General features: G+C 67.3%; 4 protein-coding genes and 1 long non-coding RNA gene across 8 annotated transcripts in view; 4 read left to right on the top strand and 1 right to left on the bottom strand.

The window, feature by feature from the left end:
* The first annotated feature begins 65 nt into the window (after positions 1-65).
* Positions 66-4,420, top strand: IL17RE (interleukin 17 receptor E). 2 transcript variants are annotated; one of them, XM_072934962.1, is made up of 15 exons: positions 66-200; positions 283-298; positions 769-924; positions 1,020-1,126; positions 1,200-1,323; positions 1,395-1,534; positions 1,628-1,696; positions 1,796-1,862; positions 1,951-2,138; positions 2,302-2,349; positions 2,453-2,498; positions 2,614-2,762; positions 2,834-2,902; positions 2,980-3,208; positions 3,300-4,420. In XM_072934962.1, exons 1-15 carry the CDS (start codon positions 96-98, stop codon positions 3,899-3,901), a joined length of 2,115 nt encoding a protein of 704 aa, XP_072791063.1. In that variant the 5' UTR covers positions 66-95; the 3' UTR covers positions 3,902-4,420. The 2 variants fall into 2 exon arrangements, with proteins under 2 accessions (XP_072791063.1, XP_072791062.1); XM_072934961.1 differs by having other exon boundaries at positions 85-200; positions 283-924; positions 2,980-3,031; positions 3,107-3,208.
* Positions 4,421-4,621: 201 nt separating this feature from the next.
* On the top strand, positions 4,622-9,138 carry IL17RC (interleukin 17 receptor C). Of its 2 annotated transcripts, XM_072934963.1 has the most exons (17): positions 4,624-4,903; positions 4,977-4,998; positions 5,083-5,459; positions 5,642-5,753; positions 5,819-5,863; positions 6,022-6,161; positions 6,360-6,419; positions 6,562-6,616; positions 6,715-6,899; positions 6,989-7,039; positions 7,123-7,168; positions 7,277-7,389; positions 7,495-7,563; positions 7,643-7,700; positions 7,846-7,941; positions 8,017-8,055; positions 8,508-9,138. In XM_072934963.1, the coding sequence occupies exons 1-17, from the start codon at positions 4,808-4,810 to the stop codon at positions 9,113-9,115; spliced, it is 2,172 nt and encodes a 723-aa protein (XP_072791064.1). In that variant the 5' UTR covers positions 4,624-4,807; the 3' UTR covers positions 9,116-9,138. The 2 variants fall into 2 exon arrangements, with proteins under 2 accessions (XP_072791065.1, XP_072791064.1); XM_072934964.1 differs by lacking the exon at positions 5,819-5,863 and having other exon boundaries at positions 4,622-4,903; positions 6,357-6,419.
* Positions 9,139-9,722: 584 nt separating this feature from the next.
* On the top strand, positions 9,723-12,923 carry CRELD1 (cysteine rich with EGF like domains 1). Of its 2 annotated transcripts, none has more exons than XM_030282862.4 (10): positions 9,723-9,946; positions 10,407-10,489; positions 10,568-10,678; positions 10,764-10,855; positions 10,958-11,134; positions 11,224-11,319; positions 11,409-11,492; positions 11,605-11,700; positions 11,783-11,926; positions 12,417-12,923. In XM_030282862.4, the coding sequence occupies exons 1-10, from the start codon at positions 9,773-9,775 to the stop codon at positions 12,419-12,421; spliced, it is 1,062 nt and encodes a 353-aa protein (XP_030138722.4). In that variant the 5' UTR covers positions 9,723-9,772; the 3' UTR covers positions 12,422-12,923. The 2 variants fall into 2 exon arrangements, with proteins under 2 accessions (XP_030138722.4, XP_030138721.4); XM_030282861.4 differs by having other exon boundaries at positions 9,724-9,946; positions 12,030-12,923.
* An 83-nt stretch (positions 12,924-13,006) lies between these two features.
* PRRT3 (proline rich transmembrane protein 3) overlaps positions 13,007-15,202 on the bottom strand; it is a 4,498-nt gene continuing 2,302 nt past the window's right edge. Inside the window, exon 4 of the mRNA XM_030282854.4 lies at positions 13,007-14,893. Within this exon, the coding sequence (XP_030138714.4) occupies positions 13,152-14,893 (1,742 nt within the window). The 3' untranslated portion in view covers positions 13,007-13,151. The remainder of the gene's footprint in view (positions 14,894-15,202) is intronic.
* LOC115496923 (uncharacterized) overlaps positions 14,774-15,202 on the top strand; it is an 18,032-nt gene continuing 17,603 nt past the window's right edge. Inside the window, exon 1 of the long non-coding RNA XR_003962446.4 lies at positions 14,774-14,899. This is a non-coding gene — a long non-coding RNA (uncharacterized lncRNA). The remainder of the gene's footprint in view (positions 14,900-15,202) is intronic.

Genomic DNA, 15,202 nt, shown 5'->3' with positions numbered 1-15,202 from the left:
CCGCCTGGCGGGGGGGGCCGGCGGGGCCGCACGTGCCGGTGGAGGAATGCGGCGGGGCCGGCCCGGGGCGGGGCGGGGAGCGGCGGCGCTCGGCCATGGGGCGCCCGGTGCTGCTCGCCGCTGCCGCCGCGCTGCTGCTGCTGCTGCTGCCGTCCAGGACAGGGACCGCCGTGACCCGCCTCCGGGTCTCCGCCAACTTCGTGAGTGCCGGGGAAGGGAAGTGGCGGGGGAAGGTGTGGGGGGCGGGCGGCGCCGCGCTCACCCCCGTCTCTTTGCTTGCAGGAATGCCGAGCCATCGGTGAGTAGCGGCGGGGCAGGGCTGTCAGCGCGGGGCTGCTCCTGCCCGGCGCTGCCGGCTCCGGGGTGCGGCTGGTGGGATGGTGGGGCTTCCCCTGCCCGCGGCTACCGGGTCCCGGAGGATGGAGGGGCGGGGGCGGGGCGCTCCAGGTTTCCGGGGCACCGGGCTCCCCGCTTCCGAGGGCTCCCGATCCCCGAAACTTCCTGGCTCCTGGGGCTCCCCGCTTCCAAAGACTCTGGATCCCCGGACCTCCCTGTTTCCGAGCACTCCCGAACCCCAAGGATTCCCGCTTCCGAGGACTCCGAATCACCGAGGCTTGTCAGGACTGTGGATCCCCGGGGCACCTCCCTTCCGACTACACCCCGGGACTCCCCGGGGCTGTCCCCGTTCCAAGCAGTCCCAGTCCCTAGGGCTCCTACTGCCTGCGGGACCCCGGCGCACGGCCTCCCCCGTCTGCTCTCGCCCTGCAGCCGACAGGACGCTGAGCCGCCCCCGCTGCCGCCGCCCGCCCCGCCCGGTGCCGCCGCTGGAGCCGCCCGCGCTGTCGCTGAGCCCTGCCCGGCTGTGCCTGCCCGCGCAGCCCTGCCAGCCCTGCCTCAGGGTGCGCCTGGCCCTCCCCTCCTCAGGTACGGGCGGGGGCGGCGAGGCCGCGCATCCCGCGCCAGGGGACGCACAGCCAGTTCCCCCACCCGTGTCAGCGCCCCACGCCGGTTTCTCGCAGAGCTCGGCGGTGTCCGGGGACTGCAGCTCACCTTCCTGGAGCTGGACTCCAACCGGGCTGGCTGGCTGCAGGTTTGGCAGCGACGCCGGGTGTTGGGCAGCTCAGCGGTGAGTCCGCGGTGGGCGGTGGAGCGGGGCACGCCAAGGCCCGGAATCCTCCATGACGCCCTGCTCCCCGCAGTGGCAGGTGCAGTTCGACTGCTTCCCGGCAGAGAGCGGCCGGCAAGTCCTCGTCTCCCTTCGCACCATCCCAGATCGGGGCTTGGCCCTCAGCTGCAGCCGCATGGTGACCGCTGAGCCACCCGGTGAGACTGATGGGGTTGGGAGATGTCCTGGGGGGACGCCGGTAGCAGCTGACCCCCTGCCTGCTCTGCAGGGCCTGTCTTTAGCCACGCTTGGGTCCCTGAGGTGCGGGCCATTGAGGTGTCGGTGCCCGCGGGTCCTGCCCTCATGGTGCGGCTGTGCCACCAGCTGGCCCTGGAGTGTGAGGAGCTGCCCCGGCCCTTCCACCAGCAGGTAATGGCTCTGCCCCTGGCAGAGGGACACAATTCCCCCATCCCAGACTGAGGGACACAATCCCTACCAGCTGATGCTCACGCCATGTTGCAGGTGCTGGTGTCAGGAGGCCACCACATCTTACTGCCGTATGAGTTCCTGGTGCCCTGCCTGTGCATTGAGGTGGGTTGCCCTCCCTGACAGCCACCAGAGCCCCTTCCTCTGCCCTCGTGTGAGGGGTGGGGACATATCCTGCTCTGACCATCATGCTCTGCTGCCCAGGCCTCCTACTCCCACCATGACAGCCCACGGCACAAGCACTGCCCCTTCCGTGACCGGCCAGATGCCTGTGAGTGCCTGGTGTCTGTGGGGAGGAGAGCTGCATCCCAAGGGTGTCCCTCGGTGTCTCCTCACCCCACTGATGTGGTGCCCCACAGATGGCCCCGAGCTGTGGTCCTCAGTGCGCTTCCATGACTACAGCATCAGCAGCAAGGACCAGATGGTGATGGTGCTGAGTGCCAGCTGCCCCCTGCACCCACGGGCCACCCTCTGCTGGAGGGAGGCAGCAGATGAGGCTGCACCCTGTCACGACATCCCCAATTCCACAGCCAGTGAGGATGAGCAGGTGAGGGCTCCTGAGCTTGAAGTGTCACAGGATGTGGGACCATGTCACTGGCTGAGGCATCCACTGGATGTCAGGGTCCTTATAGGGCAGTGGGTAGGCACTGGGGTGCCTGTGGGCTGTGTGGGTCAGAGATGCTAACTGACACACTCTCCATTTGTTCCAGGTGTACATACTGGACAAGGTGGACGTGCACCCCCAGCTCTGCTTCCGAGTAAGTCCCTGTGGGTGGGTGACCACCATCTCAGAAGGGGCTGGGGGGCTGTGGTGGGTGAGGGCAGCTCACCCTGCCCTTTGTTGATCCTACGTCCCCTCAGTTCTCCTACAAGAACAGCAGCCATGTGGAGTGTCCGCACCAGCCAGGTAAGTCCTATGGGCAGGAGGCAGTCCTGGGCTAAGCACAGCCCTGCCCTGTGATCCCTTGCACCCCTCACCCCGTTGGGCATCCTGCAAGCTCCCCTTTCTCTGATGGCCGCAGAGACTGCCTGGAATGTCTCAGTGAGTGTCTGGGGGCTCCAGCTGCACCTGCACCTCACCTCCCGCATCCCTGCAGCCTTCAGTGCAGCCCTGTGCCAGCGCCGGGGTGGGCAGTGTGAACCCGAGGCCCCACTCTACACTGTCACACAGGTGAGTAGTGCAGGGCTGGGGGAGACGTGGTGGGTACAGACCTGCACTGACCCTGCCCTTGTACTTTGCAGCCAGAGGGCTCTGCTCCAGGGGAGTTGGCGCTGCTGCTGCCAGTGCAGGTCCTGGGCAGCTGCGTGCTGGTAAGGTGACCCTTGTGCAGTCATCTGTGCTATGGGGCAGCCAACATGGTCCCTCTCTCACCCACCCCCTTCCCCAGGTGTGGCGCTCGGACGTGCATTTTGCTCGGAAGCAGCTGCTCTGTCCCGATGGTGAGAGAGGGTCCTGGAGGGGACTCGGGGGGCAGTGGAAATGGGCAGACAGCCCCTTTACTGCCCCTCTCCCAGTCTCCCGCAGGCACTTCGGGCTGCTGGGGCTGGTGCTGGCACTGGGACTGGTGGTGACTGTGCTGCTCCTCAACTGCCGTGGTGCCTGGAGGCCAAATGATGGTGAGGAGCACCCAAGGGGGCTGCAGGAGGGACAGAAGAGCTGAGTAGGACATGGAGCTGAGCTGTCGCTGCTGTCCCCTCCACCATGCAGGTGTCCCTGACAGGCGCCCCGTGCTGCTGCTGTACTCGCCAGACTCAGAGGAGCACCTGGGGCTGGTGTGTGCCCTGGCCCAGCGGCTGCGCACAGGGCTGGGCTGCGACGTGCGCCTGGACCTGTGGGAAGCAGGTGGCTTGGGTCAGGCGGGTGCCCTGCCTTGGCTCTATGCCCAGCGGGGCCATGTGGGCCGCCAGCGTGGCACTGTCCTCCTCCTCTGGAGCAGGGGCAGTGCCCGCCTCTTTCATCGGTGGCAGGTCGGGATGGCTGACGGGACACCCGGGGATGCCCATGACATTTTTGGGGCAGCCATGGCCTGCCTGCATGGGGAGCTGGGGGCAGTGGGCCGTGGCAGCGGATGGGTCCTGGCATACTTCAGCCGGCTCTGCAGCCCCCGCGATGTCCCCCGACCCCTTCGGCCCCTGCCCACCTACCGCCTGCCCCGACAGCTGCCCGGTCTGCTGGGTGCCCTGCGGGGCAGCCCCCCGGCCCCTCGCCGCTGCGGCAGGGCAGGGGGCCTCCTGCATCGGCTGCTGGAGGTGGGGGCTAGGGAAGGCAGTCCCCCACCCTGGCCCCCCGGGGCAGCTTCTGGCACCTGAGTGCCCAGGCTGGGCCTGAGCTGGGCATGGCTGCAGGGGGTGCAGGGCTGAATGCAGCCCCCTGGTGAGGGCAGGGGTTCTGCCAGGAAAAGGCAGGACTCAGGTGAGCATGTGCCCACTGCAGGGGCACGAGGGGCACCCATGGGTGCCCCGGGAGGGGCTGCAGGGGTCCAAGCAGGACTAGCCTCAGTCATGGAGTGTACTGCTGCAGCTGGAGTGAGCATCCAGTTGTCATCTGTGGCCAGGAGCGGAGATGCTGTCCCGAGTAGGGGCAGCTTTATTCCCATACAGAGAACTGCTCCAGAGGAGAGCCCATAGAAGCCCCTTTGGCTGCCACAGGCAAGCAAGGAGTTGGGGTGGTGCAGGAAGACGCTGAGAGATGGGGAGGCTCCCTGCCCTACCCAAGCACAGGTGGCTAGAGGGGCAGGTGCTGGGCACAGCCCGGCCCTGCTCTTTGCCTCAACATTGCCACCAGGACTTGATCTGGGGTGGAAGCAATAAATGTGTCATTTCACCCTGCCCTGTTGTCTGGTGTATCGGGGGAGATTTGTTGGTTCCCTGGAGGGTTAGAGGCTGTCCAGGAGCACAGCCTGTACCGGCACGGTGTCCCACAGCCGCTGCGGCTGCCTGGGGCCAGCCTGGCACCGTGCCCGTGCCGTGGAGCCAACTCGTGGCTGTGGGGCCCCAAGCCGTCCCCAAGGGTGGCGGGACACGGAGCCCTCCAAGGCCGGTGCGGGAGCAGAGGCCCCACCCCAGGGCGGCTGCTGACGCCACGCAAGGACCGGGTGTCCGGGATCGGAGCAGGAAGCGGGAGCGGCGGCGGCCGTGGGGCCCGTGGAGCCGGGAGAGGGGCTGCTGGGGAGTAGCCAGCGTGGGGCCGGGGCCTCGGGGCGCCCCGGCCCCTCCATGCACGCACTGGGGCCGCTCCTGCTGGGGCTGGTGCTGGTGCTGGGGTCGGCGGGTGGCCGTGGGGACCCCCGCGACAGCCTAGCCTGCTCCCAGGTGGGTTGGTGCCACCAGCGCACAGGCGTCGGGCACCTGGCACCGCCACCGGCCTCACCCCTGCCTCCCCCAGGGCCTCACCTGCCGCCTCTTGGGTAAGTGCCATCGCCGTGCCATGGCCCCCACCCCACCCAGGGCATGGGGTCTCCATCCCCACGCTGCCCTCTCTGTCCCCCCAGACACCGATGTGCTGTGCGGGACGGAGCCCCCGGGGCCCAGGCAGGAGCTGGCCCTGGCTCGGCTGCGGCTGGAGCCGGCTCTGCGCTGCACCGAGCCCAAGGCCTGTGTGCCCTGCCTGGAGGCACGAGTGCGCCTGGCCTTGCCACCTGCGGCCAGCACCGCCACCGGGTCCCGCCGCCTCTCCGTGCAGCCGGGCACCTCTGGGACAGAGGGCAGCGGTGATGGGGGACAGCGGTCACCGGCGGCTGGGGCCAGCGCATCCCGCCCCAACGTTACTGGGCTGCTGCTGCTCTCTGGGCTCGCGTACGCCTCATCCCGCTGTGTGGCCGTGGAGGTCTGGGCACCCTTGGGCCCCACTCTGCACGGCCGAACCGTGGTACGTAGATGTGGGGCACCGGGCATGGCTGTCCAAACACTGTCAGTCCCTGGGCACTGGGGATGTGGGCGCTGGCATCAGCACATCTCTGTGGCATGGGGGTCTCGTTCCTGTGCCCCAGGGAGGTGGGTGCTGGCGGTGCCGTTGCCTCACCACAGTGGGGTGGTGGTTTTCCTGCCCAGGGCTGGGTGATCTTCCGGTGCTTCGAGGCGCCGCTGGGCTCTGAACTCCACGTCTCGGCATACATGAACTCGCGGGGCCGGCAGAGGCTGAGCCAGCAGCAGCGGGTGCCAGGTAAGCCCAGGCAGGTCCCCTCAGTGGTCCCAGCCCCCCTGCCCACTGATTCGCTGTCCCAACAGACTGTTCGTGGCCCGCAGCACAGGCTGCTGTACCCCAGTGCCAAGGTAGGTGCTGGCGTCACCCCGCCTCGGTTTGCATCCCCTGGGGAGAGCTGGGCAGTGGATGCCAGGGGCGAGAATGACCCTGGAGGTGCTGTGCCCCATGCCACGGTGCTGTGCAGGCAGTGCCAGGAGCTGGGTGACCTGAGCTGCCTCTCATACAGTGCCCAGGCTGCGGGTCTCCCCAGGGCAGAAGGAGGTGGTTGTAGAGGTGGAGGGGGCTGCAGTAGGGCACAGCTACACACTCCGGCTCTACCACAACCACAGCCATGGCACCAGTGGGCCGGGGCGTGTGGTAACCACGGTGAGTATGCACCCTGTTCCCTGATCCCCCACCCTGTCTTCTGTTCTCCGGTCTCTGCCCTCCCCCCCGTTCCCGAGAAGCTGTGTCTGTGTTATAGGCAGTGTGCTGGGAGAGGGTCCCCTGGGATGAGATCCCGCTGGGTGACCCTGCTGGTGGCAATTTGCCATGGGGTGACCCACATCTGGTTGCTGGTAGCAGAGCAGTCCCATGAATTATGTCCTGCCCGCTGATGAGGTGCTGCCCTGCCTCTGCCTGCAGGTGGGCACTGTGGGGGTGGCAGGATAAGTGGCTACTAAAGAGGGGCTCCAAGCTCCATATATCTCCCCCTGGCATCCCAAGGGGGCCAGCCAGGTCACGATCACAGCATGAATACTTTTCTTGTCTTTCTCCCCACTCCCAGGTCTGGCCAGAAACTCGGGACCCACTGCGGACCACCCTGTGCCCTTTCTATCATGGTACCTTCACTCTGAGGCTGGGCTTTAGGGGGCTGGGACACAGGGGGACTTGAGGGGACACCACATGGAGTGACACGCCTCTCCTGGTGCTGCTGCAGATGCTGAGGCTTGGGAGCGACTGTGGGCACAGAGCCAGCTGGTCCTGCACGTCGAGGGGCAGGTGCTGACCTGCTCCCTCTCAGCCCCCTGTGACCTCCTGGCTGAGCTGGTGCCCTGCTGGCAGCCGGTGCCCTCTGGGCCCTGCCAACCCCTCCCTGGCCTGCAGCAGCCTGCCGGGGGGAAGGTGAGTGGGGCTCTGTGGGGCTCTGTGGGGCACTGGGGGCTTTGTGAAGGATGGTGGTGACAATTACGGAGCATCCCTTGCACTCACAGGGACCCCAGGAGTTTGGAGAGCTGCGTCCACACCCCAACCTCTGCGTGCAGGTAGGACACCACTCTGCCCCACAGCTGTCCCTTGGGCAGCCCCACATCACCCCCAGGCACTATTAATCCGCTCTCTGGGGCAGGTGTGGAGCGGTGGGCAGGTCCGGCTGACCCAGTGCCTGCGGGACCGTGAGTACTGCTGGGGTGGGAGGGTAGGGGCAACCTGTGGGTCCAGCTGGGGGGAACCCGTCCTTGGCCTCCCCTCACCACCTACCCAGTCGGTTGGCACATTCCCAGGAGCGCTGCCCGGCCGCCCCGATGACCTCCTGCTGCTGGAGCACGGGGGGAATGCCTCGCTGTGTGCCGTGGAGCGGGGTGCCTGCACACCCCTTGCCAGCTTCACCAGCAGGGTAAAGAGCAAGGGACCCCATGTGCTGGCAGCAGTGGCACTGGTGTCACAGGGACCTGTGTCCAGCGGTGGTGGCACTGCTGTCTGAGCTGCTGTGTTGTTGCAGGGAGCAGGGCACCCTGGGCTGCTGGAGCAGGATCTGCAGCAGGACGTGGCAGTGGGGCAGTGCCAGCAGGTCAGTGTGAGCAGCCAGTGGGCAGTGGGCAGTGGGCAGGGACTGGGCAGTGTCTGACATGTCCCTGTGTCCCTCACAGCTGTGGCACCCGTCAAACAGAACTGGGGTTGTGCTCTGGGCCTGTCCCCTGCACAAGTGTGAGTGTTGACAGCCACGGTGGGGGAGAGGAGGGATAATAGAGGGTTGAGGGAGGGGAGGGCTGAGGGAGGGCCTCCTGTGGAGCCACTGGAGACCTTTGTTGGGTGCTGGGGGCCCTTGGTGGATGCAGATCCTGCCCTGCAGACCTGCGTACCCACTGGGCACTGGTGTGGATGGGAGTGCTACTGGGAGCCGCCTGTCTCTTACTGCTGCTCTTGTTGAAGAAGGAGGACGTGAAAGGTGAGTGGTGCACTTCTGGGGGCTGTGCCTGGCCTGGGACCCATCCTGGGACCTCACTGCCTCTCCTCCCTGCAGGATGGCTGAAATCCCTGAGGGCTGGCTATGGCTCCAAGGGTGAGTGTGGGTTGAGCCTGGGGCCTCAGGGGGAGTGGGCAATCTATGCCTATCCCAGAGGGGTCAAAGGACAGAGTGAGGAGGTCCCCTACCCAGATTAGTTCATGTTTGCCTGCCTGATAGGGTATTTAGGGGTATAGAGAAACCCAGAAGAGGGTGAGAACCCTATGGAGGGGTGGGAGGGGGCAGATTGCAACCTGCCTCCTACCATATCTGTCCCTTAGGGTAGGTAAAGGGTTTGGCAAGGGAATAGGGGAACTCACGTCAGTGGTGGTCTCAGCTGCTTCCCATTGTGGCTGTTCTTTAGCTTGGGTGCAGGGGGTGATGCAGAGCTTGGGTGACAGAGGCAGGTGATGGTCTCCTCCATTGTGGGTGCTTCCCAACATGGCTCCCACCATAGGGTGGGTGCAGGGTGCCTCGAGGGACCCAGGCACTGATGATCTCCCCCTCAGGTGTGCTGCAAGGCCGGCGGGCACTGCTGCTGCACGCGGCAGAGCCGGTGGCGGAGCGGGCAGCGTGTGCCTTGATGGCAGCTCTGCAGTCACTGGGGCTGACGGTGGTGGCAGCGCCGGGGGGTGGCAGTGGGGTAGCAGCTCTGGGGCCACTGCCCTGGCTGCACGCCCAGCACCACCGGGCACTGCGTGACAAGGACACCATCATCCTGCTCCTCTCTCCGGCAGCCGTGGCTGCTGCACAGCAGTGGGATGCCGGGGCCAGGGTTGTGCCAGAGTCTGGGGCTGCTGAAAGCAGCCTTGGGCCCCGGCAGAACCCTGTCCCTGATGATGTCCCCTCTGTGGCACCCTGCGAGGTGTTTGCGGCGGCTCTGTCCTGTGCCATGCCAGTGCTGGCGGTGGCCAACGGGCACTACGTGGTGGCTCGGCTGGAGGCCTTGGTGCCGGCAGTGCCCCCAGCGCTGCGGGCAGCCCCTGCCTTCGCCGTGCCCAGCCAGATGGAGGGGTTCTTGCGGGCACTGGCAGGCCCAGCTCAGCAGAGGGGCCGGTGTCTAGAGCCGTACGTGGCGGCGGTGGCCGAGGCTCTGCAGCGGGCGGTAGGACAATAAAGGGGTGACAGTGCTTTTGCTGAGTGTGAGTCCAGCTCTGAGTCCAATGGGGACTGGGATGGGCTGGGAAGGGGTGATGGGGTGGGCTCGGGTGGCATGGAGAGTGATCATGGGGAGGTATAGCGGGGTGGGGACAGGAGGGGGGCTGGGCTGTTTGGGGCGTGAAGGGGAAGGGGGTTTTTGATTGGAGGGTGGATGGGGCACTCAACCAGTTTGGGGTGGTGGTTTGGAACTGGACCAACTCATTGAGGGGTGATTGGCAACTGGGACAGTTTGGGGGAAAGTGTGAGAACAAACTGGAGCAGTGTAGGGTGAGACGAGGTAACCAGACAAATTTGGGTACAGTGAGAGGGAACTGGACCAGCTTGAGTGGAGGGGGAGAAGGTGAATCCACCTGGTTTAGCTGGAAGTGAGGGGGGGATGTTTAGAGGCCAGGTGAGGATCGGGCCGGTGCGGAGCGCTCCGTGCGGAGTCACCGACTGCAGCCCCCCCGGGCCTTTGCCCGCGGCCCCTTTAAGGCGCGGTGGGCGGGCCCGGGGCGCGGCGCTGATTGGCTGGGAGCGGGGGGCCGGCGGCGGCGGCGCGCAGCCATTGGCGGAGCGGCGGGCGCTGAGTCAGCGGGCGCGGCCCACGTGGTGCGGGCGGGGCGGGCGGACGATGGCGCCGCTGCCGCGCTCGCCCCGGCGCGGGGGGCCCGGGCTGCGGGCCGCCCTCCTCGGGGCCGCCCTCCTCGCGGGGGTCCTGCTCGCCGTTCACGCCGACCCCGACTCCCACCGAGACGGGGCCGAGCCGTGCCGAGCCTGCCGCGGCCTCGCCGACAGCTTCGTCAGGGTGCGCGGCGGCGGGGCACAGGAATGATGGAGGCCGCGGCGAGGGGGCACACGGGGCGTGATGGCACCGAGGGGTGTGGGTTTACACAGCCGCTGCTTCGGCGGGGGGCTGGGGGCGAGGGGACAGTGACGGGAGGGGCCCACGGGTGGCAGACGTGGGGGACACGGCCTGGAGGTGACAGCGGGGAAAAAGGGGGGCTGGGTGGGGTGATGGGTTGGGGGGCTCAGAGGCATCCCGGGCCGGGGGATAAGGGTGGTGACAGGGCCCGCTGGAGGGGTGGTTCGCGGGGGACAGTGGTGAAGTGGAGGCACTCCTACAGCATTCCCAGGGACACAGTGACTGGGCTCTGGGGAGGGGAGAGGGTGGCAGGTCCCTGGAGATGATGTGTCTTGTGGAACCCTACGGATGGAGGTTATTGGGGGGGTTCCATACCTGCACTGCCACTCCCCCATGCACCCAGGGCCTGGAGCGGACAGAGCATGAGGGCTTTGGTGGGGGTAACACAGCCTGGGAGGAGGAGAAGCTGTCCAAGTACCAGCACAGGTAAGTGACCCCAGTGAGGGGCTGGGGGAGCCCAGCTGCTCCAGAAGTCATACCCCACACTGGCTTGTGTCCCTGCAGTGAGACCCGTCTGCTGGAGGTGCTGGAGGGTGTCTGTGCTCCCTCGGACTTCGCCTGTCACCAACTGCTGGAGCGGAGTGAGGAGCACGTGGAGCAGTGGTGGTTCCATGAGTGAGTCTGGGGGCACGGACAGAGGGATGGGCAAGTGGCACAGGCAGATGGCAGGGGGATGAGTGCTGTATCTTCCCCTCCCCAGGCAGCAGCAGCACCCTGACTTTTTCCAATGGCTGTGTGTGGACAGGCTGATGCTTTGCTGCCCGCCCGGCACTTACGGCCCGGACTGCCGGTGTGAGTAACTGTGGGATGGGCGGGGCGCTGGTGGGGCTGGAGGGGCTCCCCTGGCTGCTGCCCCGTGTCCCGGCTGCCAACCGCTGGTCTCTCCCCATGCAGCCTGTGCCGGCGGGCCCCAGCAGCCCTGCAGCGGCAATGGGCGATGCGATGGTGACGGCACACGCCGCGGCACCGGCCTCTGCGTCTGCAGCCCGGGCTACGGTGGCCCCTTCTGTGCCGAGTGCGGTGATGGCTACTATGAGGCCTCACGGAACAAGAGCCACCTCGTGTGTGCTGGTAGGTGGGGGCTCTGTGGGTGCTGTGCAGCCTGGGCACAGGTGGCAGCTCCCCCCTGCCCGTGCCCACGTGTCCCTCCCTGCCCGCAGAGTGCTACCAGGCGTGCGGGCGCTGCACGGGTCCCGAGGACTCCAGCTGCCTTCGCTGCAAGAGGGGCTGGGTGCTGCATGAGCACCGCTGCATCGGTGAGTGAAGGCCAGGGATGAGCTCAGGGCCATGGGGGCTTCGTCCCCGGAGCTGAGGCTCAGCGGGGCCGTCCCCATCTCTCCTGCAGATATCGATGAGTGTGGCACAGAGATGGCGCATTGCCGAGCCAACCAGTACTGCGTCAACACAGAGGGCTCCTACGAGTGCCGAGGTCAGGGGGAGGTGGGGGTTTTCATGCAGGTGGCTCTTCCCTGCTGGGGGCCAGCCCTGGCTGGGCTGGGAAGGAGCTCCAGCAGCAACCCTGGTTCCTTTCCCTGAGGCAGACTGCTCCACGGCTTGCATCGGCTGCATGGGCGCCGGGCCGGCTCGCTGCAAGAAATGCAACAAGGGCTACTGGCGGGATGGAGCCAAGTGCTTGGGTGAGTGCCTCCTATGAACTGGGGGGCCATACTGCCCCCTCTTCACTGCCCAAGCCCTGCCTGAGCCCTGGCTCCCCCCTAGACGTGGATGAGTGTGCCAGTGCCGAGGAGCCAGTATGCACAGGGGTGCAGGAGGTGTGTGAGAACACAGAGGGCAGCTACCGGTGCGTCTGTGCCCAGGGCCACGTCCGCCGAGACGGGCAGTGCGTTGAGGACAAGCCCCCTGGTATGGCCTAATGCAATGCAGGGGGACATTGGGCGGGGGGTGTGGGACGTGCTGGGGGGCTCTTGCTGGTCAGCTGTGCCCTCCACGAGTGTTGTCCATGCAGATGCCCCAGAGAAGGGCTTCTTTGATGACGTGACTGATGACGAGGTGGTGGTGCTGCAGCAGATGTTCTTTGGTGTGATGATCTGTGCCCTCGCCACGCTGGCTGCCAAGGGCGACATGGTCTTCACCGCCATCTTCATTGGCGCCGTGGCCGCCATGGCCGGCTACTGGCTCTCTGACCGCAGTGACCGTGTCCTCGATGGCTTCATGAAGGGCAGATAGCTCTGGAGCTGCTGGGCACAAGCAGAGGGGCAGACTCAGCTTGGGGTGCAGGGCCTCCCCCAGGCAGGGCTGGCTGCCAAGGCTGCATCCTGTAGATGATGCTGTGCCCTGCATGTGTCCCCCAGCCCCCCCTTAGCATAGGGTCTTGTTTTCCCTGTCCCTGCAGAATGAGCCAGGAGTACCTGATCCTGGGGGCTCTCACACAGCCCTCTCTGGCTGGAGGGGTGATGCCAGGCAGTGCAGCATCGTGTGGGGGCACAGCATGCTGCCCCCAGCTCCTTGTGCTCTGGAGGAGAGGCCTGGCATTGTGACAGGTGAGGGGGTGGAGGGGCAGGTGAGGGAGGGAACCTGCTATCTGCCCCCAGGCTGGGGCTCCTGGCCCTGTAAGACTCCCCTCCCATGAGGCCATTCCCTGTGGGATAGTGGGGGGCTGGGTCCCTCCATGTCCTGAGCTGTGTGGCTGGGAGAGCTGCCCCCCATCCCTGGGCAGAGCCCATCTCCCCTCCCAGGCTGGGGGCCAGGGGCCCCTCACCACTGGCAGGGTGCTGTGCTGGTGACGGGGCCCTGCTGGAATGCATGAGTGTGGTCATTGCATTTGTCCGTGGTTTGTCCGTCGGGGTGTGCCCATCTGTCCGTGTGTCCATATCTCAGGAAATAAAGCTCTGCACACCCAGCTTGGCTGCTCAGGGTGGGAATTGGTGACGACTGGGGGTGCTGCTGCCCACCACCACTTTCACATGGCAAAAGGACCGTCTCCTCCCAGCATAAACTCTTTATTTCTCTCGTTTGGCACAAATGGAACCGCCCCTGCCCGGCCCTACAGGGGCACAGGATCAGACCCCCGCACCCTCACAGTAGGCTCATCGTCCTCCTGCGCCCCCAGTCTCTGCCTGTGCCGGGCTCAGAGCTCAATGGTGTCGCTGGAGAGGCTGCGGGAATCCACCGCCCTGCCGAGGGCTGGGAAGGCGCGGGGACCCTCGCGCTCCCCGCCGGGGGCTGCAGCGGGCTCCAGGAGAGGGGCCCGGCTGGGCGCCTCGTCCAGGGGCAGGCTGTCGGGCGAGGACAGCCCATGGCGCCAGGGGTTCCAGCTGATCTTCAGCGAGCTGCTCTCCAGCGAGCTGGCTGAGGCGGTGACAGTGACAGTGACGGTCCCGTGGGGCTGGCGGGGGCCGGGCAGCTCCGTGAGCGAGCTGCAGCGCACCATGCGCCCCAAGCTGGGGGTCTTGTCAGGGGCTGGGGAGCCGTGCAGTGAGGAGCCGGAGCCGCGGCGGGCCCGGCCGAAGAGGCCGTCGTGCAGGAGGTGGCGGCGGCAGAGCGCCTGGTCGATGCTGCGGCGCAGGTCGATGGGGGACGGCGGGCGGAAGATCAGCTCTCCCAAGGAGGGGGACGAGCCCTGCTCAAAGGCGGCGCAGGAGCGGGCGGCCAACACGTTTGGGCACTTGGGGCTCAGCCCCGGCATCCCGGTGCCGGCTGCCCAGACCTCGTTGCTGTCCTTCAGAGCCCGCAGGGGCAGCTGCTCCGCCGGGTTGCGGATGAGGTTCTTGGAGATATCATTGGCGGGTGTCCGCTCCGCACCGGTGCCGCCGGTGCTGCCGCCGGCCCAGTCGTAGCAGTTGTTGGGGTATTCGGGTGCTTCAGCTTTGCGGCCGGCGCAGAAGTAGCGCAGCGCCTTAGCCCAGCAGGAGTGCCCGGCGGGGCTCCGGCGGCGGCACCGGCAGCGCACGGGCTCGGCGGCGGCCGCCAGCAGCGCCAGGGCCGTGCCCAGCTCGCCGATCCGCAGCCAGAGCTGTGCCGCCCAACTGGGCCGGGAGAAGCGCCCGTGGGGCCCCAGGACTCCTCGCAACCACACAGCGCCGAAGAGCTGCAGCCCGCAGACCGGCAGCCCCGCCACCGCCGCTGCCAGAAGCGCCCGCGGCCCCGGCTGCGGCCCCGGCCCCTCGCAGGGCTCCCTCAGCAGCCGCCAGCACCCCCAGAGCCCCGCCAGCAGCAGCAGAGCCCCCGCCGCGCATCCCAGCGCCTGCAGCCCCAGCGCGGCTCCGAGCCCCCGCCGCGGCGGCAGCAGGTCGGCAGCCCCCATCACCGCGCTCTGCAGGGCCGCCACAGCCCCCAGCGCCGGCAGCCCCCGCAGCCGCGATGGCAGCAGCTGGAGCTGCGCCAGGCGCTGCAGCCGCTGGAGCAGCAGGGCGAAGGCGGCGAGCAGCAGGGGGAAAGGCGCTGTGTTGAGCAGCAGCAGGGCCGCAGTGGGCAGACGGCCCCGTGCCCCATAGGGATCCAGCAGCAGGAAGGTGGCCCGCAGCAGGCAGGCGGCCAGCAGCAGCCCGTGGGCCCCCGCAATGTGGAAAAGGTGTGGGGGCCGCAGGATGGCTGTCCCCGCCAGCCCGGCCAGGCAGCCCAGCGCCAGCAGCAGGAAGACGGCAGCCGCTCCGTAGACATGAGCCTCCCAGGAGAAGCCCAGCTGGTGCTGCAGCTCGGCCCAGCGCAGCCCGGTCGCGTTGGCCCCCGGCGCCGGGGGTGCACGGGTCGTGGAGTGGGGCTGCGGCGATGATGGATCTCGGGGGACTGGCTGAGGCGTCACCTCTGCCCGTCGCCACGTGGCCGAGGGGGTCGCAGTGCTGGAGCCTGGGGTCTGTGTCCCCGGCGTGTCTGCAGGTAGGAAGGAGGAGGACAGTCAGGGGGAACTGGGGGGCTTGGTGGCACTCGGCCCACACCTGCATCCCGCACTGGGCTGCATCAAACGTGGCACCCCAACACTGCAGCGCGGGATGCCCTGTGCTAGCTGGGGCTGCCCACCGGTGCCTCCCGGGGTTTTCTCTCAGGACGCGCAGTACAAGGGGTGGCACAACCCCGGTCACGTCCCCCATCCCCTTGGGGAAGCCCCCACCCACCGAGCATTTAGCGCTAATCCCTGCGGGCAGGAGTAGATTAGGGTCGTTGTCAGGTGGCAATCCTGAT

This window comes from Taeniopygia guttata, chromosome 12, assembly GCF_048771995.1.
Source record: "Taeniopygia guttata chromosome 12, bTaeGut7.mat, whole genome shotgun sequence".
In the NCBI taxonomy this organism is placed as follows: Eukaryota; Metazoa; Chordata; class Aves; order Passeriformes; family Estrildidae; genus Taeniopygia; species Taeniopygia guttata.
Note: the sequence above shows the minus strand (reverse complement) of the source record. Positions and strands in the feature narration are given on the sequence as shown.